The 23,704-nt window shown below is 44.9% G+C and overlaps 2 protein-coding genes across 6 annotated transcripts in view; one reads left to right on the top strand and one right to left on the bottom strand.

The window, feature by feature from the left end:
- The window catches only part of LOC100650616 (dedicator of cytokinesis protein 3), a 53,926-nt gene that overhangs the window by 15,732 nt on the left and 14,490 nt on the right, over positions 1-23,704 (bottom strand). For both annotated transcript variants that reach the window (XM_048410883.1, XM_012315189.3), the window contains exons 2-4: positions 21,880-21,963; positions 21,561-21,754; positions 20,581-20,729 (exon numbers count right to left, since the gene is read on the bottom strand). In XM_048410883.1, coding sequence (XP_048266840.1) covers positions 20,581-20,729; positions 21,561-21,754; positions 21,880-21,963 — 427 coding nt within the window. The remainder of the gene's footprint in view (positions 1-20,580; positions 20,730-21,560; positions 21,755-21,879; positions 21,964-23,704) is intronic.
- Positions 138-20,271, top strand: LOC100650858 (innexin inx3). 4 transcript variants are annotated; one of them, XM_012315188.3, is made up of 5 exons: positions 138-741; positions 14,676-14,861; positions 16,596-17,020; positions 17,303-17,698; positions 18,023-20,271. In XM_012315188.3, exons 2-5 carry the CDS (start codon positions 14,699-14,701, stop codon positions 18,227-18,229), a joined length of 1,191 nt encoding a protein of 396 aa, XP_012170578.1. In that variant the 5' UTR covers positions 138-741; positions 14,676-14,698; the 3' UTR covers positions 18,230-20,271. The 4 variants fall into 4 exon arrangements, with proteins under 4 accessions (XP_012170578.1, XP_003399921.1, XP_048266847.1 ...); XM_003399873.4 differs by having other exon boundaries at positions 139-747; XM_048410890.1 differs by lacking the exon at positions 138-741 and adding an exon at positions 13,882-14,124.

The raw sequence follows: 23,704 nt of genomic DNA, 5'->3' as shown, positions 1-23,704 counted from the left end.
CAACCGATTCACGGTGAATCGTGGTCGCGTTGGTGATTTCCAAAGGCGACTGTACGCACCTGATAGAGTCGCCCCCACGCTTGGAACTTGGCGAGGCAAGATGGCGGGGAGCGGTGGGGCCCAGAACGAGTCCCTGACTCTCGGTTCAGTTGCTGTTCGTACGCCGGGCCCCGTTGGTGCGTTACGCGGCCTCGTCCCAAGCCTGTCGAAAGAAACTATCTCCAAAATATACGAGCCGATCTCGTGCGACATCCGACGTAGTCAAGAGAGAGGGAGAGAGAAAGAGAGCCAGTCTTACGTGCCGCGTTAGACATTAACTCTCTCGAAACGACGCGACGCTGTTCATCAATTCCTATCCTTCCCCTCTGTTTCTCTTCTCTCTCGCTTTACTCTTCGAGTAGCACGTCAACGAGGGTCAAAGCGAATTCGAATCGCGTGGTCGACGGTCAAACTCGGTGATCTTCAGTGTAAGGTGAATTGAAAAAAGGAATCGGTGGTTGCTCGCTGGAAACCGTCCTTGGAAGACGGTGGGAAAGAAAAGGAAGGGAGGAAGAAGTCACAGGGAGGAGGATTCGATACATCCCGAAGGAAGGTTTCGAGGAGAGCGACGCCTCGCGAATAAGCGCAAGATTGCCGCGCTATTGGCCCGTGGGAAAACAAAACAACCACGGAATCGAACGGATTTAGTCGGTTTTCGGCGTGGATTATCGGAAACGGCTTGCAGCCGGCAGTGCTCGATCGGTAAAGGTATTGCTCTAAGTTGCGATCGTTTCTTTTTTTTCTTTTCTCTTCTTTTCTTTCTTTTTTCTTTTTTTTTTTTTTTTGTTTTGTTTACAACGTTATACACAGTGATTAAAACTGGTGGTGGATGAATTACATTTTGGATACATTTTGGAACGGTTAAGAGAGAGAAAGGTCTACGAGCTCGAGTTTCGTACTGCGGCGTATCGTACATACATATTTTGTAAGAAACAACCAGATAATTTTTATCTCGATTAGAGCATCGAAGCGAAAGACGTTGGTTTATCATGTACTCGTAACAGGCACGCAAATCAAGCGAACCGAATGAACTTTGTTTACGTTTACTCATACCGGATGGCATAAGTTGGGCTTACCAAGCGTACATACGCGGTAGCCTTTCAAAATGCGACTACTATATAATTTTCATCGACGGCCACGTGCCGTTCGAACAAATTATTTGCCGCACGATCTACCCGTATGCGCGACTTATTAAGGTCGCTCGATCGTCACCAATTTGTTGAGCGCTGTCCTTTCCGACGTTAATTACCATCCGCCGAGATGAAACCGTCGCGTACGTTTAATTCCATCAATTGGATATTTTCAAGGAAGGGAGGAACAAGTCGTCTGGAAATTGGCCACTAGGAACGAAAATCATAGACGGCAGGTCAGTCGTGAACAACGGTACTTGAGAATCGGCTCGAGTTTTCCCCCCAAACTTTCCAACCGTATCCCTTCAAATTGCTATTATCCATCGATCGTTTCGACCTCGTCGAGTTTCACTCGATTGAAGCAAGGACAGACTCGAAAATTACTCTAAAGCGGTATTGCTTGACGCACTCGTTGCTACTGAAATATGACGATAAAATAAAATATTCCCCGCGGTGCTGCGTTTTCGTCATAAACATCGTTAGTTTGGCTAATGATATCAGTTTCGAAAGCTCGTTGCTTACTGTTTTATCCTCCCCCCTCGAGTCTTCCAAAACACAAAAGGGCAGACGAGATGCAATGATTGCATCGATGATTATCATCGGGAATATGATAACCGAATTTACCGTTTCGTTGAAATGGAAAAAATGGGGTATTATTATATACCTATTATTTCTAGTACGCTATATTGTAATTATAATTATATATAGTGACAGAAATGATTTATCACTGACGATAAGAGTGTAGTAACGAGGTTTTAGATGGCGCATCCTATGAGCCAGTAGCGGCGGATGCGTTAAACCGAGGACGAAATCGTCCAAAAGAGCTGCAGTATGGTCGATAAACTGAAAATCTAATTTATTGTTGGCTGCACAACCGACTGGATTTGGTCCTCGGCGATACGCTTCCAGGTTTCACCGCAAGATAAAAACTCGATAAAGAACGATGGAACGCTTGCATACAAAGGTCCGTAAATACACGATATTATCTCTTAGCCGGTCTGCAGAGCCCGGCGGTAAACCGGCGCCTGTGTACATAGGAGACCCGAGTTTAACCACGTTTCGTTGGAACTTGGACGAAGATAACTCAGCTTCCAAGATATTGTTTCGAAGAAACGTGCAACAGTCGAAATTTCGTGCATAGAGTTCCATTGTTTGGCGTTAAACAAGTAGGATTTCGTTTATCTTAATCCATCGAGGGACAAACGGTATAACGGCAGTTTACGTAGTAAAAGTTCGCCAGTTTCTCTTGCTTGTCGTCGTTTTTCGTTCGCGCGGCTAGTCAACGGTCAAATACAGCAGCTCGTCTTCTTCGTTTCTTAAATGTAAGAATTACGAGCGGAAGGAACGAGATCGAATCCTGCTGCGAGTTTTCGATTTTTCCCTCTCGATCTTGCAATTTTCCATGAATTCTGGCAAATCTAAGAGACTCGAATATTATCGTAAGAGAATCTTTAATATTCATACGAAAAATCATATGGCGTATTGTACGAAATGTTTGAACACTGGCGAAAGTATTTGAACGCTTGTAGTAACTCGTTGGAAATGTATCACGCGTGTTGCACGGGATATTCTGAAATTTCAATAGTACTGTAACGAGATATAGCCGTCGATTATTATGGGTAATGTTTGAAAATAATCTGAGAATATAGAGAAGCTGTAGATCTTAGGCAGCCTCGTCTTTAACGCTAATTGTATATTTAAGATCATTATTCGCGCTGTATATTACTTAGCAAGTGTATGTTTCCGGCAAATGATTTATAACTTCTACATACGTCTTTCGATTGGTTTTCGATTTTATCAATATACACATTCACATTTATCGTATCACGGTGCTGACGAGTGTTCGGAAAGTTTCGTACAAGAGCGTGTTACGCCTCTAATACGTTTTCTATGCTAAATGTTTAAATATTTTCGCGAATCGTGGCAAATAGATCTCAATGACGCCGACTGAAATTTCCTTTCAATAAGCGCACTTGTATCGTACGTGGGAGGGATTTAGGCTGATGCTTTCGCACGTTTATTAAACCAAACACGTTTGTTGATAAACGAGCGATGACGGAAGGATGGTGGCGGTTCTACGGTCTGTCGCGGTCAGCCGATGAAAAATATCGCCGAGAAAGCGGCTGTTAACCTCGTTCGAAAGAGCTACAATGCATCAAAGACACACGGCTGAGCGTTTCACGCGGAGTGTCTGGCGCGTTTGTCGCAAAACTGGTTTATCCGGAATCCGAGACCCGGAGGATCGAACGAATCTCCGATCTCTAGCGTCAGTGGAGAACTTAAAACTTCAAATTTTACCGCCACGCTATCGTTTAACGAGCAAATCACAGAAAATGTATCAAAGGACGATAAAAATATGAAATATCGAGGGTATTTAATAACAGCGATCAATGGACTGTTTGCGAAATGTTTGCGGGAAATTTGAAAGCGCAAAGGTGCAGAGTACGCGCAGTATTTCTTGGACGAAACGAATTTCTATTCGGGTAGTTTAATCGCGTTCATGAAACTATGAAATTTGCACATACACGCGCGTTGTAACTCGAAATTGTAAGTGAAAGCTTCGTAAAATTGTATCGAAAATATTTACGCAGAAGCGTAATCGTCGTGAAAGAAGAGCAACTCGCATAGCATCGTGTAGGCTGTAGAGCGTTATACAGCGAGCGAGTAGATTCGTTCGTGGCAACCCTCTTTCTTCCAAACGACGTGCTATGAAACGTAATATACGTATTGCGGTCGACTGTTTCCTCTCTGTACGTTTGTCCACGCTTCCATCGACTCGTATCTCTGGCGCATCGCCTCGTTTCTGGAGAAGAGCGAGACGATTCAACGTTAATCGCACGAAAGATATTATACTTCCGGAATGGCGATGATGCGCCGGAAAATATCGCTTGAACAAAACAGATCGTTTTATCGTAGAAACGATTCGCCGGCATTGTTCCCCGTTTTTCTTTCCCACCTCGTTTTACAACAGCGGTCAACCATTTCGCGTCGTTCTCACGGTTATCTCGATGGCGAAAATTACGCTTGTCGTCGTGTTATCGATCGAATAATCGCGGCGGCGTGGTTGAAAAATTTCATCGACCGCGTAAGCTGCGACAGGCTTCGCCGAGATCTCGTTAGGCTGGATTTTTCGTCGCTGCTATAATAATCGAGTCGGTATTCACCTTTCACTCGATGACGAGGCAGACGCCCTTCACTCTAACGACATTGTTCGTCGGCGATAACACAGATACGATACGCTGTTGAGCGATCCTTCTTTGCGCTTCTTTGCCAGTCATCGTGATCTTTCTGTGGAGGCGCGGATACTAGGCAAACCGGCGTTCGAGTCACCGACGTAGGCCCAACATGCTTCAACAATTGTATATTAGTTCTACACCAGGATACATATACGCGTAAGATAAATGTCGATGGTTTACAGTTTGAATAATATCCTGTCCTCTTTCAAGATACGCACGTGTATATTGTGTTTGAAGTTGCCTGACTTCTTCTTTATCCTTTAAAGTAAAATTCTATCGTGGTGCGCTACGAAACAACGGCTCCAAAATTTAGATAGACCGAGGAGAAAGAAATAACGGTGGTACGAACTGACAGAACTTAGGCTTAGGAAAATTACAGAACGTGGCTTTTCTTTGGCTTCGAAATAGGCAAGGCCATTGTAATTGAGTACTCGGCTTTTGTACGATACCAAGCGTTTGTATATAACTGCGTGGGCTGCCTGCAGCTGTTTTTCCTACGAAAACGACAGAGAGAAAGTAGCAAGGAATTATTCGCACGTTGAAGGTACAGTTCGACGTGTTTAGTTCTTTCAGTTTTCTGATTAGGAAACGAGCGATCTATCCTCGGCTGCTATCCTGTTAGGCTAATACGTATGCTACGTATCTCCTCGTGGAAGCAACCTTACGGTAAAACACTCGTGAAAGCGTGGCTTGCCAACGATTTACCTTCTGCAACAAATTATCACGCTATCGACCTGCAGTCTCCGGTTTCTCTGCTTAATTTTCAATTCTCGTGTATAAGGGGTAATGATAATTAGAAACGAGGAGAAACACATACCACCGGCACTCTGTTGCGCAATCAAGCTGATATCGTTAATGAAATTATAGAGGCACTGGTATTAACAAATTGCCCTGCGTAACAGCAACCAGTTTGGTAAACGAAGTGACTAAAATTCGTCGACTAAACCTTACGAATCACCAGTTATCCGACTGTCCTATTTAACGAAAAATTATAAAATCGCGAAGGGAAGCAACCCGTGATTTCCAATTCTTTCGCAGCGATGTACCGAATTATCGCGCGAGAGAATTCAGCGAAGAAAACTTCGTCCCTCAGACGATACGGCGTGTTTACCGAGTAATTTCACGACTGGCAGGGTTCCCGTGTTTGCCACGAGGTCTGTACGTAGACCAAGGATGTAGACTGCACGCTTAGATTCTCGTTCCTTTTACTTCGTTCCTCTTCTTACCATTTAAACGCGCTGTTATCGAGAAAGTAACAGATGTCGCATTCTGCTGTGAGACCTGGCGGTACGACGAAATTCCAGCAAAATCATCGAGCTTTCTCCATCGAAGGATTCACGCGCGCTCAGATTTCATACGAACGCGTGTTTTACCAGCCAACATCGGCTGCAAGTTTCTAACTCGGTCAAATCGGCTCGACCGATCGCCTGCAGCAAAGTCGAACACCATCGGACAATCGAGTCGGTTTTAAAAGTTCCGAGGCGTGGTTACCGCGAACGTAAGCGCAACAGCTAACTGTAAATGCAGCCGCTTTCCGCGGCCAGCCACAGAACTCGTCCTTACGTCGCGGGAAAAACGTCCACGCGTTGCCTACGCCACGCAACCGATACTCGTTCGATGCCGACAGAAACCGTTAGCTATCTCTCGTTTCGCGTAATTGGCAACGACAAATTTTGCTATCAGTACGGAGACCACATGATCTTTGTTTCGAATTAGGCTGGAAAGATTAGTCGGAAGATTCGACGATTCGTTTGCAGGTATCTGGTTCGACGAGTACAATAAGCTTCCTCGGGGCTAGCGAAAGCTCTTTGCTTAATTCCGTCGTAATACTCGGACTTTTTATTGGAATTTCGATGCCGGTTCAACCGAGAGGACTTTTAACGTTCCCCATCCAGTTACAACAGTTTGTACGATTCTGTATTTTTAACGTATTTCCCTCAAATTGGGGGAGATTTTTCACAACAGGAAAACACGATGAGATCGCGAAATACCTCGTGGCAAGAATAAACCAGAAATATCATCGATATTCCATAGACCCGTTAAAGGTAGCTTCCTGTATCTCGTAACGTTCTTGCTCTTGAAGAATTGTTCACGTTGGAACGTGGTTGCCATTGATTGATCTAAATGCAGCGTCCTGAGCGAAGGCGAGCTGGCCCTAACAACGAAAGAAAATCGAACGAAGGAAGACGTTTGCACGGCGGATGAAAATCGTGTGAAAATATCATTCGTTGGATATCAAGATCGGTATAAGGCGGGCTAATTTCGTTCTGAAGATACTCGCTAGGGAACGTAATTAATGGAGGTCGAGGATCTTTGTGCCTGGTATTCGAGCTGATGAAAATGCATGAGGGGTTGCTGCGGTTTGCCGCCCCTCCGTGGGGCCTCGATAAACATTTAATAAAGTTTTCTCATAGGCCAGGCACGCACCACTTTCTGCCGTCGAATAAATTACGGAATTGTGTCTCGTGGTCGTAGAAACACTGGCCGGCTAAATGCCAGCCGGTCTGTTTCATAACTCGCTCCATTCCAGCGCGTATTCCTCTCGATTCCGCCGCGCCAACAAAGATCGTTTTGTTCCTCGGAGCTTTCGTACGTATCGCGACTCGACCATCGAATCCGATTCAGATTTCGTTCCCGATTCCAGCTTCGAACGGTGTATTCGATTACGCCCATTAACCGCGTACGAATTAATCGCCTCTGCTTGAGAAAGCTCGCGACCAGAATGCAATGGGTGTTTCGATGGAAACTCGAACGACTTTTTAGCACGCGATAAAAGAAATTAGAGGAAGGTCTACAGTCTGTGGTAAATAACGTAACGCCGAGTGTATTTTCTGGTCGGACGATTAAACTATCGCGAAATCTTACGAAACTATCTCTCCTATAACTTGGTTACGAACTGGCGATTTCTTCAATATTTAATTATTGGCGGCTAATGTTGAAAGTAGCGCAACTAAAACTCAGCATACTCGATTCTACGGCTCCTCTACTACTGGCTCTCCTGCTAAAAACCTTCCGAATGAAGAGGCGAACGTGTAAGGAGAAGCGAATTCGCAGCGCAAAACCAGCACTCCGTGTGGAAATGTAGGAACCGCGAAAGCTGTTTGAGAACTATCGATACGGTGGGCACGCCTCTCCGTGCAAAATCGAACGTGGATCGAAGTTACATTTGGGTCAAGTACGCGCAAAGTATCGCCGCCATTCGACCAACTTTTTTCGCGTACGAACGTGCACAAGCAAAGGAAAGCAATGCGGCGAACAACTGGCGGAAAGAACGACAGGCGTTCTCGTCTCTTTCCGTGGAATCGTATTTACATCACCAACGCGTATACGTCAGCGTGTAAGAATACGCCAACTGGATAACGATGAAACAGAAACCGCAGTGTCGTTCAGCAATATACAATACGCTATACATACTACGGCACATAATACAAAGAAGCTGTGATCTAGCCAACCGAAGAAATTCTCAAGTTCGTTTTTCCAAAGAACCTCCCTGCCCTCGTTAAGGTGATCGGCACGCGCGTAAATCTCCATGCTGGTTAACTTTATGGCTCGTAGTCGACATTACCCTTCATTAGCCACGCCGTACGGCCGCATAAGTCACGTTCTTCCGGCCGCAATTATCGATTCTCGTGTGTGTGGCATGGCGCATAAATTCTGCGCAAATTAAGAACACTCGTTTACGGCGGATGATACGACCGATACGAGAGCCGAACGAATTCGATTTTTAGTCGCGCGGTATACGTTACACAGCAGACTGCGTGACAGAGGCGCTTGTTGAGCAACGAACGAGTTGCTGCGGCTACACTTTTCGTCTCTTCGATCAATTAGCACGTTAGCGTGTACCTCTCTGCGAAAGCCACAGGAGATCGAGATATATCACGAAGCGCGACGTTTCAGTTTTCTAAGAAATGTTCTTCCCTGGCTGGATGTGTACGTCAGAACGGACAGATGTTACAACGAAGGAGATTCTAAGGCCAATTACGTTCGCTCTGAAACGAAGTACACTGTGCTGGTTTAGCAGAAAACGGAGGATGCTGAACCTTTAATCCCGCTGTGTTCTCTCTCCACCGTTTTCCAGTCAATTACATTTTAGAAAGCTTACAAAATATCTGAGAATTCTTATCGCTGCGCGTGATTTCTCGTCCTGATTCTACGCGAGACGTCGTCCAAACGGCGTTACGTTACAAATTTTGTTTGTTCGCGAAAACGAGACGAAAATGAAAACGTAAAGATTCGAGGATCGTAGGCGGAGTTAGGAGGACGCCTATTAGCATTCGAAGCACGACTACTGATGCGTAATACGCGATAATAATAATAGTACGGGAGCATTTAACGTGCGATTTCAACGAGAAGCAATTAATTTAATTTAAAGGCCAAAATGTACTGGAAAATGCGATCTTAACCCATTTGCATCCAAGCGCGGATTAATCCGCGCGCTGCGACTGTCTTCTATCACTAAGCGCGGATTATTACGCGATTTTTACCTACGACCAATCGCGGTGATGGGGACCAGTCGTCGGTTGAACGCTGCTGATACCCTCAAATGTTTCCTTAGGTAGAGCCATGATGCAAATGGTTAATGATCGCGAATGATGTACATAGCGTTTCGAACCGCTGAACAGAGATAGCAGAAACGGGCGAGACCAACCGGCTTTCGCGATATTTCGCCAAATAAGAAACCAATGCCAAACCTGTTCCCTTAGCCCGTAACCTGATAGCAGTGATTCGCGTACACACGATACACGAAGTTAACCGGTCGTTGCGGTGGCGAGAGTTGAGTCGCGTTGAAAAACCATCGTCTCGCGGTTGCTTGGGATTCCGAAACGTGTCTTCGATGACAGAGCTGACACCCGTCGATTAGAGGTACAACACGGAGTAGAGAGAAGCTGGTGGTCGATGAGAAACGTGCTACATACGCGCTGATTTCCTTCGAGAATACGCCGTGTGTCACGGTACTTGCATGCAGCATCGTTCGCACTGTATCGTTTTAAACGCGCCTTCTTATACAGGGTGGTTGGTAACTGGTGGTACAAGCGGAAAGGGGGTGATTCTACGCGAAAAAAGAAATCGAAAATATAGAATAAAAATTTTTCGTTCGAGGCTTTGTTTTCGAGAAAATCGACTTTGAATTTTCGCTGGGTACGCGTGCACTTTATCGCGCTCGTTATAACGGATCTCACTGTACATCGTTGTCTCGATGGATATTATCGCGGTTTAAGTTTGTTTTTGCCGTAACGGAAAATTAGGAATACATAATGAAATAATATGAAGTAATCATAAAGTTTATTATTACAAAATTTGCTGAAAATGTTGCCCATTCTGCCGAACACATACTACTACTCTTCTAATTAAATTTCTATGAACACTTTCTAACGTGTTCGATCGTTTTAAAGTATGAAAGTGAAATGTAGTATGAAAGTATGAAAGAATGAAAGATCTACAGTGAGATCCGTTATAACGAGACGCGATAAAGTGCACGCGTACCGAGCGAAAATTCAAAGTCGATTTTCTCGAAAATAAAGCCTCGAACGAAAAATTTTTATTCCATATTTTCGACTTCTTTTTTCGCGTAGAATCACCCCCTTTCCGTTTGTACCACCAGTTACCAACCACCCTGTATACTTGGAATACATAGAGGAATCTTCTATTTGTACAGAGCTGTTTGCAAACGAGAAATTCAACTGCGACGCGTTCCACGTCGAGTCGTTTTCCAGCGAATCGGTTCTCTCGCATTTTCTGATCGGCAGAGACTACGGAGTCGTGGTAAATCGCATTAGGTTGCCCGAAAAATGTCTTTCTTTCTCAAACGTGCTTTTTACAGCAGTGCATCTTCGTGCAAACGTAAAACCAAGTCTGTGAAATGTCGCGGTGTTTATCTCAACAGAGCAAAATATATCGTACGAAATTCGACAAAATAATATAAAACAGAAAACGTTGTGTCTATTATTTCCTCATAAAAGGAAAGAAACTCTTCGTAAAATGTTAATATTAATTAAACGGTTAGCAGTTTCCGACGAGTATATTCGTCACGAGGAAAAATGGCAATATCTCACGCCTGAAACTAAAAAATAACACAGTCGTTTCGTTGCAACTTAAATTCCGTATCGTAACAGCTGCACGTACTCCGTGTACGCAACACCAAACTGTTTAAGAATCATTCTTTTAATGAAAACTCATGCGACTCGGTATAAATAACTGGAAGATCGCGATAGATAGATAGACAGAGTCGGGCAAACGAAGGAGAAGAAGTAGAAATACTGAAATAGACGAAGCGTTAAGTGGAAAGAAGGAAGGTCTAACGAATTGTTTGAACGATGATCGTCGCAGACGTAGAAAGCGTTGCGTTTTCTCGTGTTGTCAGCGGTGTCCACTGCGGCTCCGGCCAGCCGCGCTTCCCCTTCTCCCGTTTCACGAGAAACAACCGCGAGCAACTGGTTTGACTTGTATGTTCGTTAACCGGGAACGTTTCGGAGAAGCGCGGAGAGGGAATTGTAGAACCGTTGTCGCGAAAACTCTCGAATGCTGTGTGGGCAAGCTCGAGGAACGCGAAGAACTATTTGCATATAAAACGCGTGAGCAGAATCACGGAGAAGACTCGGAACTGATGGATCGTCCGATGAAAACGGAAGTCAATGAAGCGCGTACGCGCGGTCGTGTGTTACCGATAAAACGCACGACGATTAATTGAAAGACATCACGGCGGAGAAATAATACGCGACGCGCGCCTTGCAGAAATTACAGATCCCTTGGAGCCGCAGATACGACGATCTGAAATTACAGACGATACTGTTGGTAACGTGCACGTGCTCTTGCTTACGATCGCTCGAAAATAGTTGCAAACGTTGGTCGTCGTTTCGACGCGTTTGCAAATGTTTCTGGCCGCTAGCGAACGTTTACGGATATTGGCGATCGCATGTGAACACATGTGGCCACTTGCGGATGTACGCAAAGAAGAGTGGCCAGCGTTTACAAATCTGTGATCGCTGGCGAATAGGAAAAACCGTGGCGAAACATACACTGGCTACGAAAACTATTTGCATACGAATTGCGCTTATCGTAGAATTTCGATTATCAGATTCGAGCGTATCGAATCATCCAGCAGCGCTTTCGTGCGAGCGCAAACGTTTCATACGACGAGGATGAAGTGTAAGTACTTTTCGTAGTTGTTGTATATATAACGATTAATGTTACACCGCTGAGTATGCTCCGCGAGATCAAATTTTACGATCCGACGATGCACCGTGTTCTTCGTAATTTGTCTTTGACAAATAGAAACAGCGTCGGACGATGATAATTTTTCGTCGTAAGGCGAAATCAAAGTATTCGCAAGTTGCATAGCAAGAAGAGAGAGTTTGATAATCGAGTGTCTGCGCGCTTGCGGGGTTGACCCTTTGCAACCGCACGTGCCTCGTCTGTTATCAATTAATTGACTAATAAATATCCTACGCCCTACGAGTTCGCTGTTTTACTTTAGCTACTCGGATCTCGTCCGCTTGCAACATACGTGGAACGATCTTATTTAAAGCTGTAGCAGCGACGCTCGTAAATTGCACACTAGTCGCAAATGAGGCAGAACTCGCAGCTAATTACGCGCGAAATTTCTTCGAAACACGAAGCAGACTGGCTCGCAGTCGTGCGGCACGATTCTCTGGAAATTTTTGTTGACCCAAAGCCAATTAGCAATTGGAAGATCGGAGGAGCGCGAGCCACTCTGTTGCCATCTTCTGTGTTTTATATTTTACGCATACAGATATATATCTTATTTTTATTATATGAAAACATAATCAAAATAATTATATAATTATACGGAGACTAAAGGAACGATACTTTTCAAGCCCCGGATTGTCCTACTCGAATTTCATGCTGTTTGAGAATATCACCGCCTGGTGGAAGAGTAAAAAAGAAAATACCTGGTCGAGTTGTCTTAGATCACCGAGTACGAAACTTCGAGAAAAGTAACGCGACCATTGCCTTCAAGTTCGTAGTTAAACAACTGCGTCTAAAGGTTGACGGGGTACCCTGAGGCAACCAAAGTGACAGAAGCTTAAAAACGAGTCTTTCGAATCGAGCGAGTCGTTGCTGTAAAAATATTTCAAGTTGCTCGATTTTCAATCGTTTAGATCCGACCAGCTGTAGCGTGACGCGAACTCGAAAGTCGAAATACGCGATTCGAACTCAGCTTCTTGAACCGTTCGCCTTCGCTGTCACGATTCTCGGCTCAATTTAATTTTATTCGTTGGAAATGTCGCGTCATACTCGAGAGGGCAATGGCTTCGAACGGACGCGATAGAAATGACGAGCGTATCACGTCCGATCGAGTCGTCGTATACGTTCGTTGCTCCACGTGCATACCGTTTGGCGAACGTTAAATGGCGTATTTTTCGCACGTTTTCGCGCCACCGGTGCAACTTTCTCAGGACAACGACGACGAACAAAAGTCCAGTAGCCCGAGCAGTCGGCAACCGGTGACTGTTCTCGGGCCGAAAGTAGCTTTTGTTTCGCCGCGAGAACAATCCACGGTCTGAAGAGCATGCTGCGACCAACCTCTGTGTATATCGATCCTCCGTACATCTGCCGTTTCCGGCCTTGCTACCGGTACTCCGCGAACAGCCAAGCGGTCGGAAACGCAAGAATTCGCCGATATGATCGCCGCTGTAATCGTTTTATCCGATCAACGTGTTCCGCGGCTTGTCTTCTTCGCGTTTCTTCTCCTCGGCTCTACGTTGTTGTACATCCGTTCTAACTAACGCGATTCCTTCGTTCGATTCTCGATTGCGACCGGAGCAGCATTTTGAAGAATTTTAACGCTGATCTCAGCAGGTCCGATGAAACGAGCCGTTTGAAAATTTCATTTACGATTTTAATTCTTCTATCTTCTTGGTAATTCTTATATTAAGAAAAACTGAGATATCGATTAATCGGATGATAACGAAAGGAACAACAAGGAAAGTACAATTTTAGATTAAAATTGCGAAACCGGTCGTTCGAGCCTGGTTAAAGTTAGCGACAGATTGGCATATTTCTTTTCCGTTTCTTCTTCCATTCCGCTCTTATTACGTATCTATTCTAAAGTAATATTTATTCGCTCCGATAGAACGTAATATTAATCTTCTCCTTTTCTTTCCTTCGATTCTCCTTAAGCGTAATCGAAGCTTGCATAATCGTGCTTTGTCCGTCTTGCCGTACGATATCGGGACGTTCAACGTAACGATTCCTCTTCTTTTCGTCTTTCGTTCGCAGTTCCCTGCAAAACGAACGATTGGAAAATTTTCTTGTCACCTGACGCAAAAGGCACATCGACGAAAAAGTCTCTCGGACTTGAAAGTTGCCAAGGTTATTCTTTATTCAGCGGTAGCCAAAACGACAATTTGATCGCCGGATATCTCGCAGTCCCCCGTCCAACGAAATTCGTCAAGCCTGTTATTAACGTTAATTGCAGGAATATCGCGACGAGGGCATCGAGACTGCAGCCGATTATAAAGCCAAGATACACGTTGCGTTGTTAGGAATCACGCGAGCTCGAAGACGTTGGCGTTCTCTGTTCTCTGTTCCCAAGAGCATTGACTCACCGTGTGTAACTGACTTACTCGACAAGAATGTAAATGCTCGAGCGTTGGTGGTCGTATCGATGACAGAGAGCCGCGTCGTTCGCGATTACATCGCGCTCTGCCAACCACCGACCAGTTAGCCACGAGCGTTCGATCTTCCGTCGTTTCGACGTACGTATTTCTAAAATACTTTCATCGATACGAATGTTCAATCGTGTTAACGTAATTCGTTACAGCGGGCTACGTACAGGCAAAGGAAGGCTTCGAATCCGAATCGGATTCTCGGCTTTCGCGACCAACTAAATCGGAAACAATCTTTGTTACCTTAATTTTGCATAGAAAGCGGTCGAGGAGAAGAAGAAAGAAAGAAAGAAAGAGAAAAAAAAAGAAGAATAGCGTCGATACGTATATCGACTTGGCATTGAACGCGTTAATGGTAAAACGTGTTAAAAACACATTTTTTACCATGTTGATGACAGTCATCTGTATCATCGTAGCGACTCGTAATAAGATTTAGTTGCTCCTTTCGATCGTAACTACTTTTTCTAAGATTGTTACGCTTTTCCTATCGCCTTTTCGTATTAATTAACTTCAGCTCTTTAATTATCCTTCTTTTGTCCTGCAGCGAATATATACGCGTACGGGATCGTGAAGCGTATAACCTCTGCGAGCAACATTATCGGCAGTCGTGCATGACCAGTATGTGGTTTGATCGTTTCCAGGAACACGTTGATCGAGGAGAGCAATGGCGGTGTTTGGGCTGGTCTCGGCGGTGGCCGGGTTCGTCAAGGTACGATACTTGGTGGACAAGGCGATCATCGATAACATGGTGTTCAGGGCGCACTACAGGATCACCTGCGCTATTTTGTTCGCCTGTTGCATCATCGTCTCTGCCAATAATCTGATAGGTAAGCAACTCTTCTTCGCGCACTTTTGTGGCTAATCACGAAAAAACGCTTGCAAGAAGATTTTCTTCGAGTCGGAGCATGGGCGTTGTTGCCAGGTTCGCGAGAAATTTTCCAACTCGTCGTACGTACATGGTCGTCGTAGTCCTACGTGTTAAATGGTAGCCAAGGCGGTTGAGAATTGTGGAGGAATTACGAGTACGATTTTAACCGCCTCGCAGACGCGCACCAGGAAAAAAGAAGAAAGAAACGCTCCTACGAATACGTTAACAGTTTCGCCAACAAAGCTCGAGTTCCTCGTAACGATGATTTAACCGATGAAACGAAGCGGCGCGAGCGAAGATTTCGAGAATTCGAACGTAGTCGCGTACTCGGACTTTCGAGCGTATCATCCTCTTGCTTTCGTAATTAATCGAGCCATCGAGCAGCGAAATCGCGTTAATCGCAATTTCTATCGTACGCGGGTACTTCGAAGATGCGAAGATACGCGCGTAATGCGCCTGCTATTCGCGAACGTAAAAAGCATCGAAAAATACATCGAAAGTAAAGCGTGTCCGCTATAAAATTTAGCAAGCGAGACCAAAGCTTTACGTTCCGTTTCTAGTCATATTCTAAAAGATAGAAATATAAACATCCAGCGTCTAATCGTCGCTGTCAAAACGCAAAGTCGATCGCGAACAGTAGCATCCGAACAGCTAAAAAGTATATCAGTTAAAAAGCGACAGCAGCTCGTAACGCGGGAGTCGAAGCCAGCTGCGGAGCGAATGTGCTCAGCCGCGTGATTGTTTCCGACAATCAGTCGATCGGTAAGTGAATTAAGGAGGTAAAACGATCCTCTTACTTGACCCGTGGGAGCAACGGCGATGGGTCGCAGATGAAACGTCGTCGGTTGCATAAATAGCCGATACGTTGCGTGGCAGCGGGCCGTTTTCAGGACGCGCGTGCTTATTTATCGGCGGACAGAGCGTATGAGGGCCGATCACGGGTTACAGCCACAGCTGCTCGTCGCGCCGACGACAAGGCCCTCGGACCAGATTCGCAACGGTATCGTGCCTTATCAATTTGTTTAGCGAACAACCTATCAGCTGCGGCGCGCGATGCACCAGCACATGTTTCGCACATGTGTCGTAGCGAGTCTCCTCTCTCATCCTGCTCGTTCACAACCATCGTTCGATGTTCTCGCCGACAGGGAATCGCTGGTTGCATAATTTTACGCGCAATTGTGCTTATAATCAAACGGATAATGCACGGTCGTTGTCTAACGAGGTCGTTCGCGATCGAGGACGCTCACTGGTTCGCGCGATGTTTCGGCAAACATGTCCACGCGGTCCGAGCGTATTCGAATATCTTCGCTCGATCTAGTTGGCCGAAACTGTGTACTTCCTGGTCGGAATAGAAGTGAAAGCACGCTGCGAATATTTACGCGATTTTGTGTTTTCACGTTCGAAGGAATATGACTCTGAAAATGGAATTAAATCGCATCTGGAGTAGATCGAAGCATCGATTCTTCGAGAATCGGTTGGCGTACAAGACAAAACGTTACAGTTCTATTCTCGAAAGACGACAGAGACTTTGAGATATTCAAAAGGCCATTGCTTTCCGAATGGGCAATTTCCTACAGCTTCCTTTTCCATCTTTCATTGTCTCGAGTACAAGCGATCAAGATCTGGTGAAAGATGGTGGAAAGAGCGTCGAAACATCGAGCTCCGAGCGAATAATCGACGATGATGCTTACAGGTGACCCGATAAACTGCCTAAGCGATGGAGGTGTACCGGACAACGTGATAAACACGTATTGCTGGATCACGTACACGTTCACGTTGCCCCGCAACAACGCGAAACCGGTGGGTACTCACGTGGCTCACCCTGGTCTTGGCGGTGACTTTGGGGAGAAGAAATATCACTCGTACTATCAGTGGGTGCCCTTCATGCTCTTCTTCCAAGGTATCCTATTCTACATGCCCCATTGGATATGGAAGCAGTGGGAAGAGGGCAAGGTCAGAATGATATCCGAAGGCATGAGGGGAGTCTCGATCGATAACACGTCCGAGCGACAGGCCAAGTCTCATCGTCTGGCTAAATACGTTTACGACACGTTGCACCTGCACAACACGTACGCGGCTGGCTACTTCTTCTGCGAGGCTCTCAACTTCGTTAACGTGGTAAGTGGCGTACCGTGTTGCGGATAAAGGTTCCTCTTTATGGAGCGATCGTAAAAACTCGAGCTTTCTTTAATAACACGGTCGACTCGATCGTGTCTGTGTTTCGAGCGACGAGACCAAGACCGAGATCATACGGCTGCAAAAATACGAAAACACGTTTGTCATCTGCTCCGAGTTTTTGTATTCGGTGAGACGCACGTGGAGCAATAAATGGAAAGAGGCTCCATTCGCGTGGTTTCTCGAGAAGTTAGCAAAAATCGTCAGAGGATTGTGTGGTTCCAGGTTGGAAATATATTCTTCATCGACACGTTCCTCGGTGGAGCTTTCCTCTCCTATGGCACGGATGTACTCAAGTTCAGCAATATGAATCAGGAACAGCGCACCGACCCGATGGTGGAAGTGTTCCCGCGGGTAACCAAATGTACCTTCCACAAATTTGGTGCTTCCGGGACCATTCAGAAGTTCGACGCCCTCTGCGTTCTCGCCCTCAACATCCTCAACGAGAAGATCTACATCTTCCTCTGGTTCTGGTTCATAATCCTGGCGGTATTGTCTGGTGTCGCTCTGCTGTATAGCATGGCGGTGGTCTTGCTACCTAGTACCCGGGAGACCATCCTCAAGAAACGATTCAAGTTCGGCACGTCGGATAACGTGAGCGCGCTTATCAGAGAGACACAGGTAAACCAGGTTCATTGATTTAAATCAACGAGCAAAGTGTCGCAATCGCGAAAGGAAATACGCTTGCGGTTTGGCATGACTCTAATTAGGCGGTCGGGATAACAGCGTTTATTTTCAAAACAACGTTCGATCGGTCCGGTTTCACGGTATCTGAGATATCTTGTTAAGCGTCAGAGGGAATTGAATCGGAGCGAGACGAAAAGCCACGCGATACTCTTTCTCGGAGACGTTTCTCGATAATAACCGGTTTGAAAGATAATCGCAATCCACGATACGTTTCGTGACGAGAACGTATGCATTGTTCCTACATATGTAAATTTGCAGGTCGGCGACTTCCTGTTGCTTCATCTACTGGGACAGAACATGAACATAATGATGTTCAACGAAGTACTGGACGAGCTGTGCCGTCAATTGAACCTCGGCTCGACGAGCGGAGCGTCACCGACCTCGGTGCCATCAGCGCCCAGCACTCTCGAGATGTCACCCATTTACCCGGAGATCGAGAAATACGCGAAGGACACCGAGATCTAATGCTTACGCCCTCTCCGACTATATTTCTTCTCTTTTGCATTGTGATAAGACCCAGGGTGATCCTTTTCCGACACCTTTGGTCTCTCGAAAAACGTTTGTACTATCGACGGTTAGTTCGCTCGTAACCAAGGAACATGTTGATCGAACACGCGACAGAAACGAGATCTTGCCACTTCCTTTTCGATCTATGTATCAACGCGTAGAGATTACTTGCCGTCCTACAGAAATAGTAAAACTAATTCGCCATAAAGTAACAGGTACATATCGCAAATCTGTTATCGTAGCCGTTTCTATTGTTTCTTACCATTTATAGCACAAACTAGCGTTAGATTATCGAACGAATATGTAACGTAGACGATAACGCGCGATGCTTTCGGTTCGACAATGCGTGTACGCGTGTTGTCGTCTATCGCTGTTAAATTATAGTAAGCCGAATTTCACACGCGCAAGCGTTTCGCCGATTATCTTTAATATTGCGTAATGATATCGCGTCCGCCACCCTATGGTTAGGGACGCGGTCGTCGAGCACGATAACAACACCGTGAAACGATTGCTATGGAATTTCAAACAGCGAACGCGATCAACTCTTTCTCTTCGACAAAATCAATTGCCGTTACTAGTCGATGCTCGCATCGATCGTGTTCCTCGATTCCTATTTGTGTTACACATACACATTCCTTTTGTATTAATTTGCGTGTATCGTGATGAAACAAGTGCCTTTTGGGGAAGTCTATCGGGGGTATCTATTTTTCGTTCGACGCTCCGTCGCCGATGGAGCAACTACGATATTATTATTCGTTTATGGTATCGATAAAGTTTTGTCAAGTAACATTCCGGGCTACTTTCGATTCGTATCGTTTAAGAAAAACGAAGCGGAAATACCGTGGTATTGGACAAATCGTTACTTTTTGAGATAATAATAGTACGAGACTGTGTAAGTTTTTCTAGAAATTATAGAAATAAACACGAGAGTATTTATAAGGATACAGATTGCCAACAGCGCTCTTATATCTTTTACGTATTAGTTTTTAAAATAACTTTTCCGCTGTTATACGTGGTCTACGTATATTCTTTTCTTTTCTTCTTTTTGTATTCCTCTGTAACTGGTGCAATTGCCATAACGAAGTTAGCGTGAATAACGTTATATTTTGTAGCGAAGTTAGCGCGAACAATGTAAAACTTCGTTAACAAAATTAAACTTCAGGGGCATTCCTGATTATTCATAGCAACGTTTTCATTTTTCATACAAAATTTAAGTATACACATACATGCGTAGTTTATATAATTAAATCGCTACAAATATTTGTGAATAGAATCGACTTAAGAGTTAAATGATTCGAATATTCGAGTTTATCCGATTTTCATCGTACCTACCGTCGCGTTTATATCGTTCAAATTGACTTATGCGCTTCTACATACATATCTACCAGCGAAATTGTACGAAGAGTTTATATCGGACAAATTAGAAGTGCACATCGATGAATATATTCTTAAGAATATTTGATACGTTTTCGTTTTCCAATGTCTCGAAAGCTACGTCGAAAGATCAGGCGGTTTACGACGAAACGAAATACGATAACGCTGACGTAAGTTTCACAGCAACGTTAGAATCGTTTGAACCGTTCAATGCTCACGTTCGTTTCGCACGACTAACAATTTCTCGGATTGCTCGCGAGGATAATATAACGCTGCCGATGATTATATGCAATGACAATAATAACTTTACTATTAAGTAGTTTATCGTAGTTAGTAGGTTGTATCGCTAATATTAGTTCTGATTCAAGCGATAGATTAACGACAGATGTATAAGTCGAACGAGACGGATGTGCCTTCTTCATAGTATACCGAGATAATTGTACTTTAGCGCTTAGGATTTCTATAAGATGTGTTTATAAATTGATAAATGCTCATATATAACGATCGTCGCCGAAGTTAACACGAAGACTGCCAATACGTGCAACGGTAGATGTAACGGGAGCAAAAATGGAAGAATCTAAAGAGCCAATTGTAGAATAAAGATTATACTCTTTCTATATGAAGAATCGGTTGGTTGCTGATTGCTCGTTTTCATAACCAGTATCCATCGGTCTAAAGCAAACCAGACTCGTCCGATCGTAACCTGCCTGATGGCTGTTTCTCAGCGAGTCGAACAACGAAGCAAGCAACAACGATAGGAGAGGAAGTTCGTAATCGTTCAATAAATTCCATTAAGTATACGGCTGAAATCGGTGAGGCAAACGCGGCATTTCGCTTTCGACCAGCGACTCGATCGGGCATGTACCATTATCGGTAATCGTGCTGTCGCGTTTATTGTGCACGTTCGCAATTCTCAACTTTCAGTTCCAACTTACCGATTTCCCCAGTCCACTTTGTTGATAATTCGCAACTTGAGTTCCCGCGTTTGATCGGTAGTGAGCGTGCCGGCCAAAAGTTGTCGCCGCCATTCCAGCAATTCCCGCATCACTTTGCGCAGCGTGTCGAACTTGTAGTTTACCCGTTCCTGATTTCGTTCCAGCGAAAATACTTCAATTAGTAGGGAAAGATAGAAATACGCGCAGGTTGTGGTAAGAATTAAGAGCCGAGCGGGACGACGAAAGCTCTGACTTTACGTACGCTTGCGCGTGTATCGTGATTTTTCCCTGCTTTCGAGTTTCTACTTGATAAGGAAAATCCTTCACGGCGGTACGCTACGAACGCTACTCTGTTCATCGTGAAATCGCGTACGTTCTATGATACAAATGGCGGGCGTATGGCGTAAAACTTATAAAAATATGAAGAAAAATGCTATTGGCAAGTCGAGATTTAGAAGCTAGCTCTGTCTTTTCTTCGTAGCAAATCGGATTTCGACCAATCGCGACAGTGGAATTGTTCGTGAACGCGAGCTTCTTATATTCGCGATAGATACCTCTTGATAGAAACTTGGAAAAATTTGCTGTTCGTTCAGATAGTTCTCCACAAAAGACAAACCTGGCCCTTAAACTAATCGCCGGTAGCATTTTTTACGTATGCTTTCGACCTTCGTAGCGTGGTTCTTGGCACCGTAGTAAAAGATCCGCGCAATTCCATTATCAATCGAACAGCGTGCCTTGTCGGTCGTTAAGAATTCAAACGAGTCACGACGACGACGTTCCCATTCTTTTCCCTTCGTTCCTTTTCGACCCTTCGCTGCAATTTTCATTACACGAAAGTATACGTGTCGTAGAGCTAGTCGGCTTTGTCGTAGAAACCATTTCCAACGACGAGCCATTTGCCCTCGTTGTCGCGAAAAATAAGCGAGCACGAGCAAATGGAAAGGGGTCATTGTAGCGTAGAGAGTCGTCGGCTCACTCACCACGTAGAGTCTCTTCCATATACCGCCCCATTCTCGGAGCACGAGGGTAACTTCTCGGACCACCGGATCTTCCAAAGGTATCACCGACTCGAACAGTCCCTCGTTCTCGATTTTACATGGTTTCAGATGAACGTACGAGCTAGGGAAAATTCCTTTGACCGCGCGATTCTTGGTCGAAAAGCCCCTGTACCAACCTACAAGCAATCCATCGTTTGATTCGACGTTCGATCGACTCGTTCACCAACCCGATCCACGTTAATTCGTGCTAAAGCATTCGTAAGCGATACGTGAAACCACGAGCGATCTCGTGTCGTTTTACCTGTGCATTCCTCCAGGATCTGCACGGTTTCTCCGATTTCCAAGGGAAGGCCATAGCGCGTGTCTCCTCGCCAATTGTAAACGGCTGTAAAAAAGAAAAGAAAGGCAAAGATAAAATGATATTGTCAGGTTCAAGTTGTACGAGTTGCATCTTTTGTACATTCGATATACGTGCATTAATTGCATTGTAGAAGCAGCGTTCCATTTAACGTAATATCGACGATGTACTTGTACGATATACGCGGTGAACTGTTATTTCGAATTAATCGATGGTGCGTGCGTACTTATTATACACCGTTGGGATCTCTTAGACGAAATAACTAATGCAACGTAACTCACTCTCTCTCCATCTCTCTCTCTCTCTCTCTCTCTGTCTTCTGTTCTCTTTATCCGTGTATCGACCGCGTCGCACCACCGTGCAAATATTATGATTCGTGGCGCAGATGGCCCATTGGGGAGGAAGCGAAATCTCCTCGACGCTCGGCGCACTCGACGCTTCGTAGCGCACGAGAGATTGAAACGTATAGTCTTGGCTCGTTATATTATATCACGTTCTATCCGAGGATTCACATTTATACAGAGGATACAAGCCCTTTAGAAAGCGCGGCCGATCGACGTGAAATTTAACGGATATTATGGAAAGAAATTGGCAATTTGCGTTCGAACGACGCGATTCTTGTTAGTTACAAATATTCTACTGTATCTTATTTCGTTTATCACAAGTAGCCCAGTGGCATTGTTGGTTTGATCCGCCTAATCTAATCTGATATAGCAGTCATTGGTCGTTCATCGACCGTTTCGGTCTTCAAGCTCAACACGCGCCCACTTCTCAGCTAAATACGTTGATCGAAAATTTACGATCTTTCTATATATAGCGAGAAATTCGAATCGCTTGCAACGTGATTCGAAGCTATAAAATCGAGCAGCTTAGATAGGTTTCGATAAGTCCGATCGATATCTCAGAGGCATTTTGATCAGGAGTAGCGGTATCGTTGACTGGAAAAATGAAAGAAAGTCTGGAATATTCGAATGACGATAAACGACGAGACTCGTCGAGAGTCTGCATAGTTTCAGATCAAAGAGATCGTGTTCTGTCGCTACGTATGCGATACGAAGTGTCTTAGATCGCAACGCTAGAAAGGAGCGAAAGTGTAAGAAGTTCGTGGACGAAGGGTTAAAGATGGGAAGAGAATCGGCGCGTGTCCTTTCGTGGAAGTGTCAGGCCACGATAAACGAACTCCGGGGCACCGGATACGCGTGACGCTGCACGCACGACGAGCCAGCTTCCGGTCCTCCGGCGGAGAAACGCACGCGAGACGCATCTGAATGAGCGCGTCTCTAGCCTCCGCCTCGTGTGTACACGCGTACGTTTCACCGACGACCGGCCACGGAATGTGTGTTACGCGTTTGCTCGCCTACCACCGCTACACCGGAACAATGAGCGTAGATACTGCGACCAGGCTTTCGTCCATTTCGAAACGGCCTGGCTTTTTCTCGCCTTCTCTAAAATGACTTTAACGTCGTCCTTTCGAAATCTCCTCGTATTAGCGTCGGAAGGAATATAACGTAGTCGTAAATGATAATAAACTGTGAATGTTTATGCTAATTCACACTTTCATGAATATGGACAAGTACATGGTATTTAAAAATATGAATAAGAAGAGATCTACTTCGCCTACCAAATATTCTGATGAAAACTGGATACTTTTACGAACTCGTACGAAATTCATACTTTTACGAACGCGACTGGCAAAATGGTATTTAGATACAGATTTAATTCATCCATCAAATATTCTGGTGAAAATTGGAATGTTGTTATATGTTGT

This window comes from Bombus terrestris, chromosome 12, assembly GCF_910591885.1.
Source record: "Bombus terrestris chromosome 12, iyBomTerr1.2, whole genome shotgun sequence".
NCBI classification, from domain to species: Eukaryota; Metazoa; Arthropoda; class Insecta; order Hymenoptera; family Apidae; genus Bombus; species Bombus terrestris.
The sequence above is the reverse complement of the archived record's forward strand: the minus strand, read 5'-3'. Positions and strand labels throughout refer to the sequence as shown.

Bases quoted from the DNA above. Each gene is read 5' to 3' on its own strand.
- LOC100650858 (XM_012315188.3), top strand. From the start codon at position 14,699: ATGGCGGTGTTTGGGCTGGTCTCGGCGGTGGCCGGGTTCGTCAAGGTA. The intron at 14,862-16,595 runs GTAAGCAACTCT...TGATGCTTACAG, and splicing joins CTCTGCCAATAATCTGATAG to GTGACCCGATAAACTGCCTA. The intron at 17,699-18,022 runs GTAAACCAGGTT...GTAAATTTGCAG, and splicing joins CGCTTATCAGAGAGACACAG to GTCGGCGACTTCCTGTTGCT.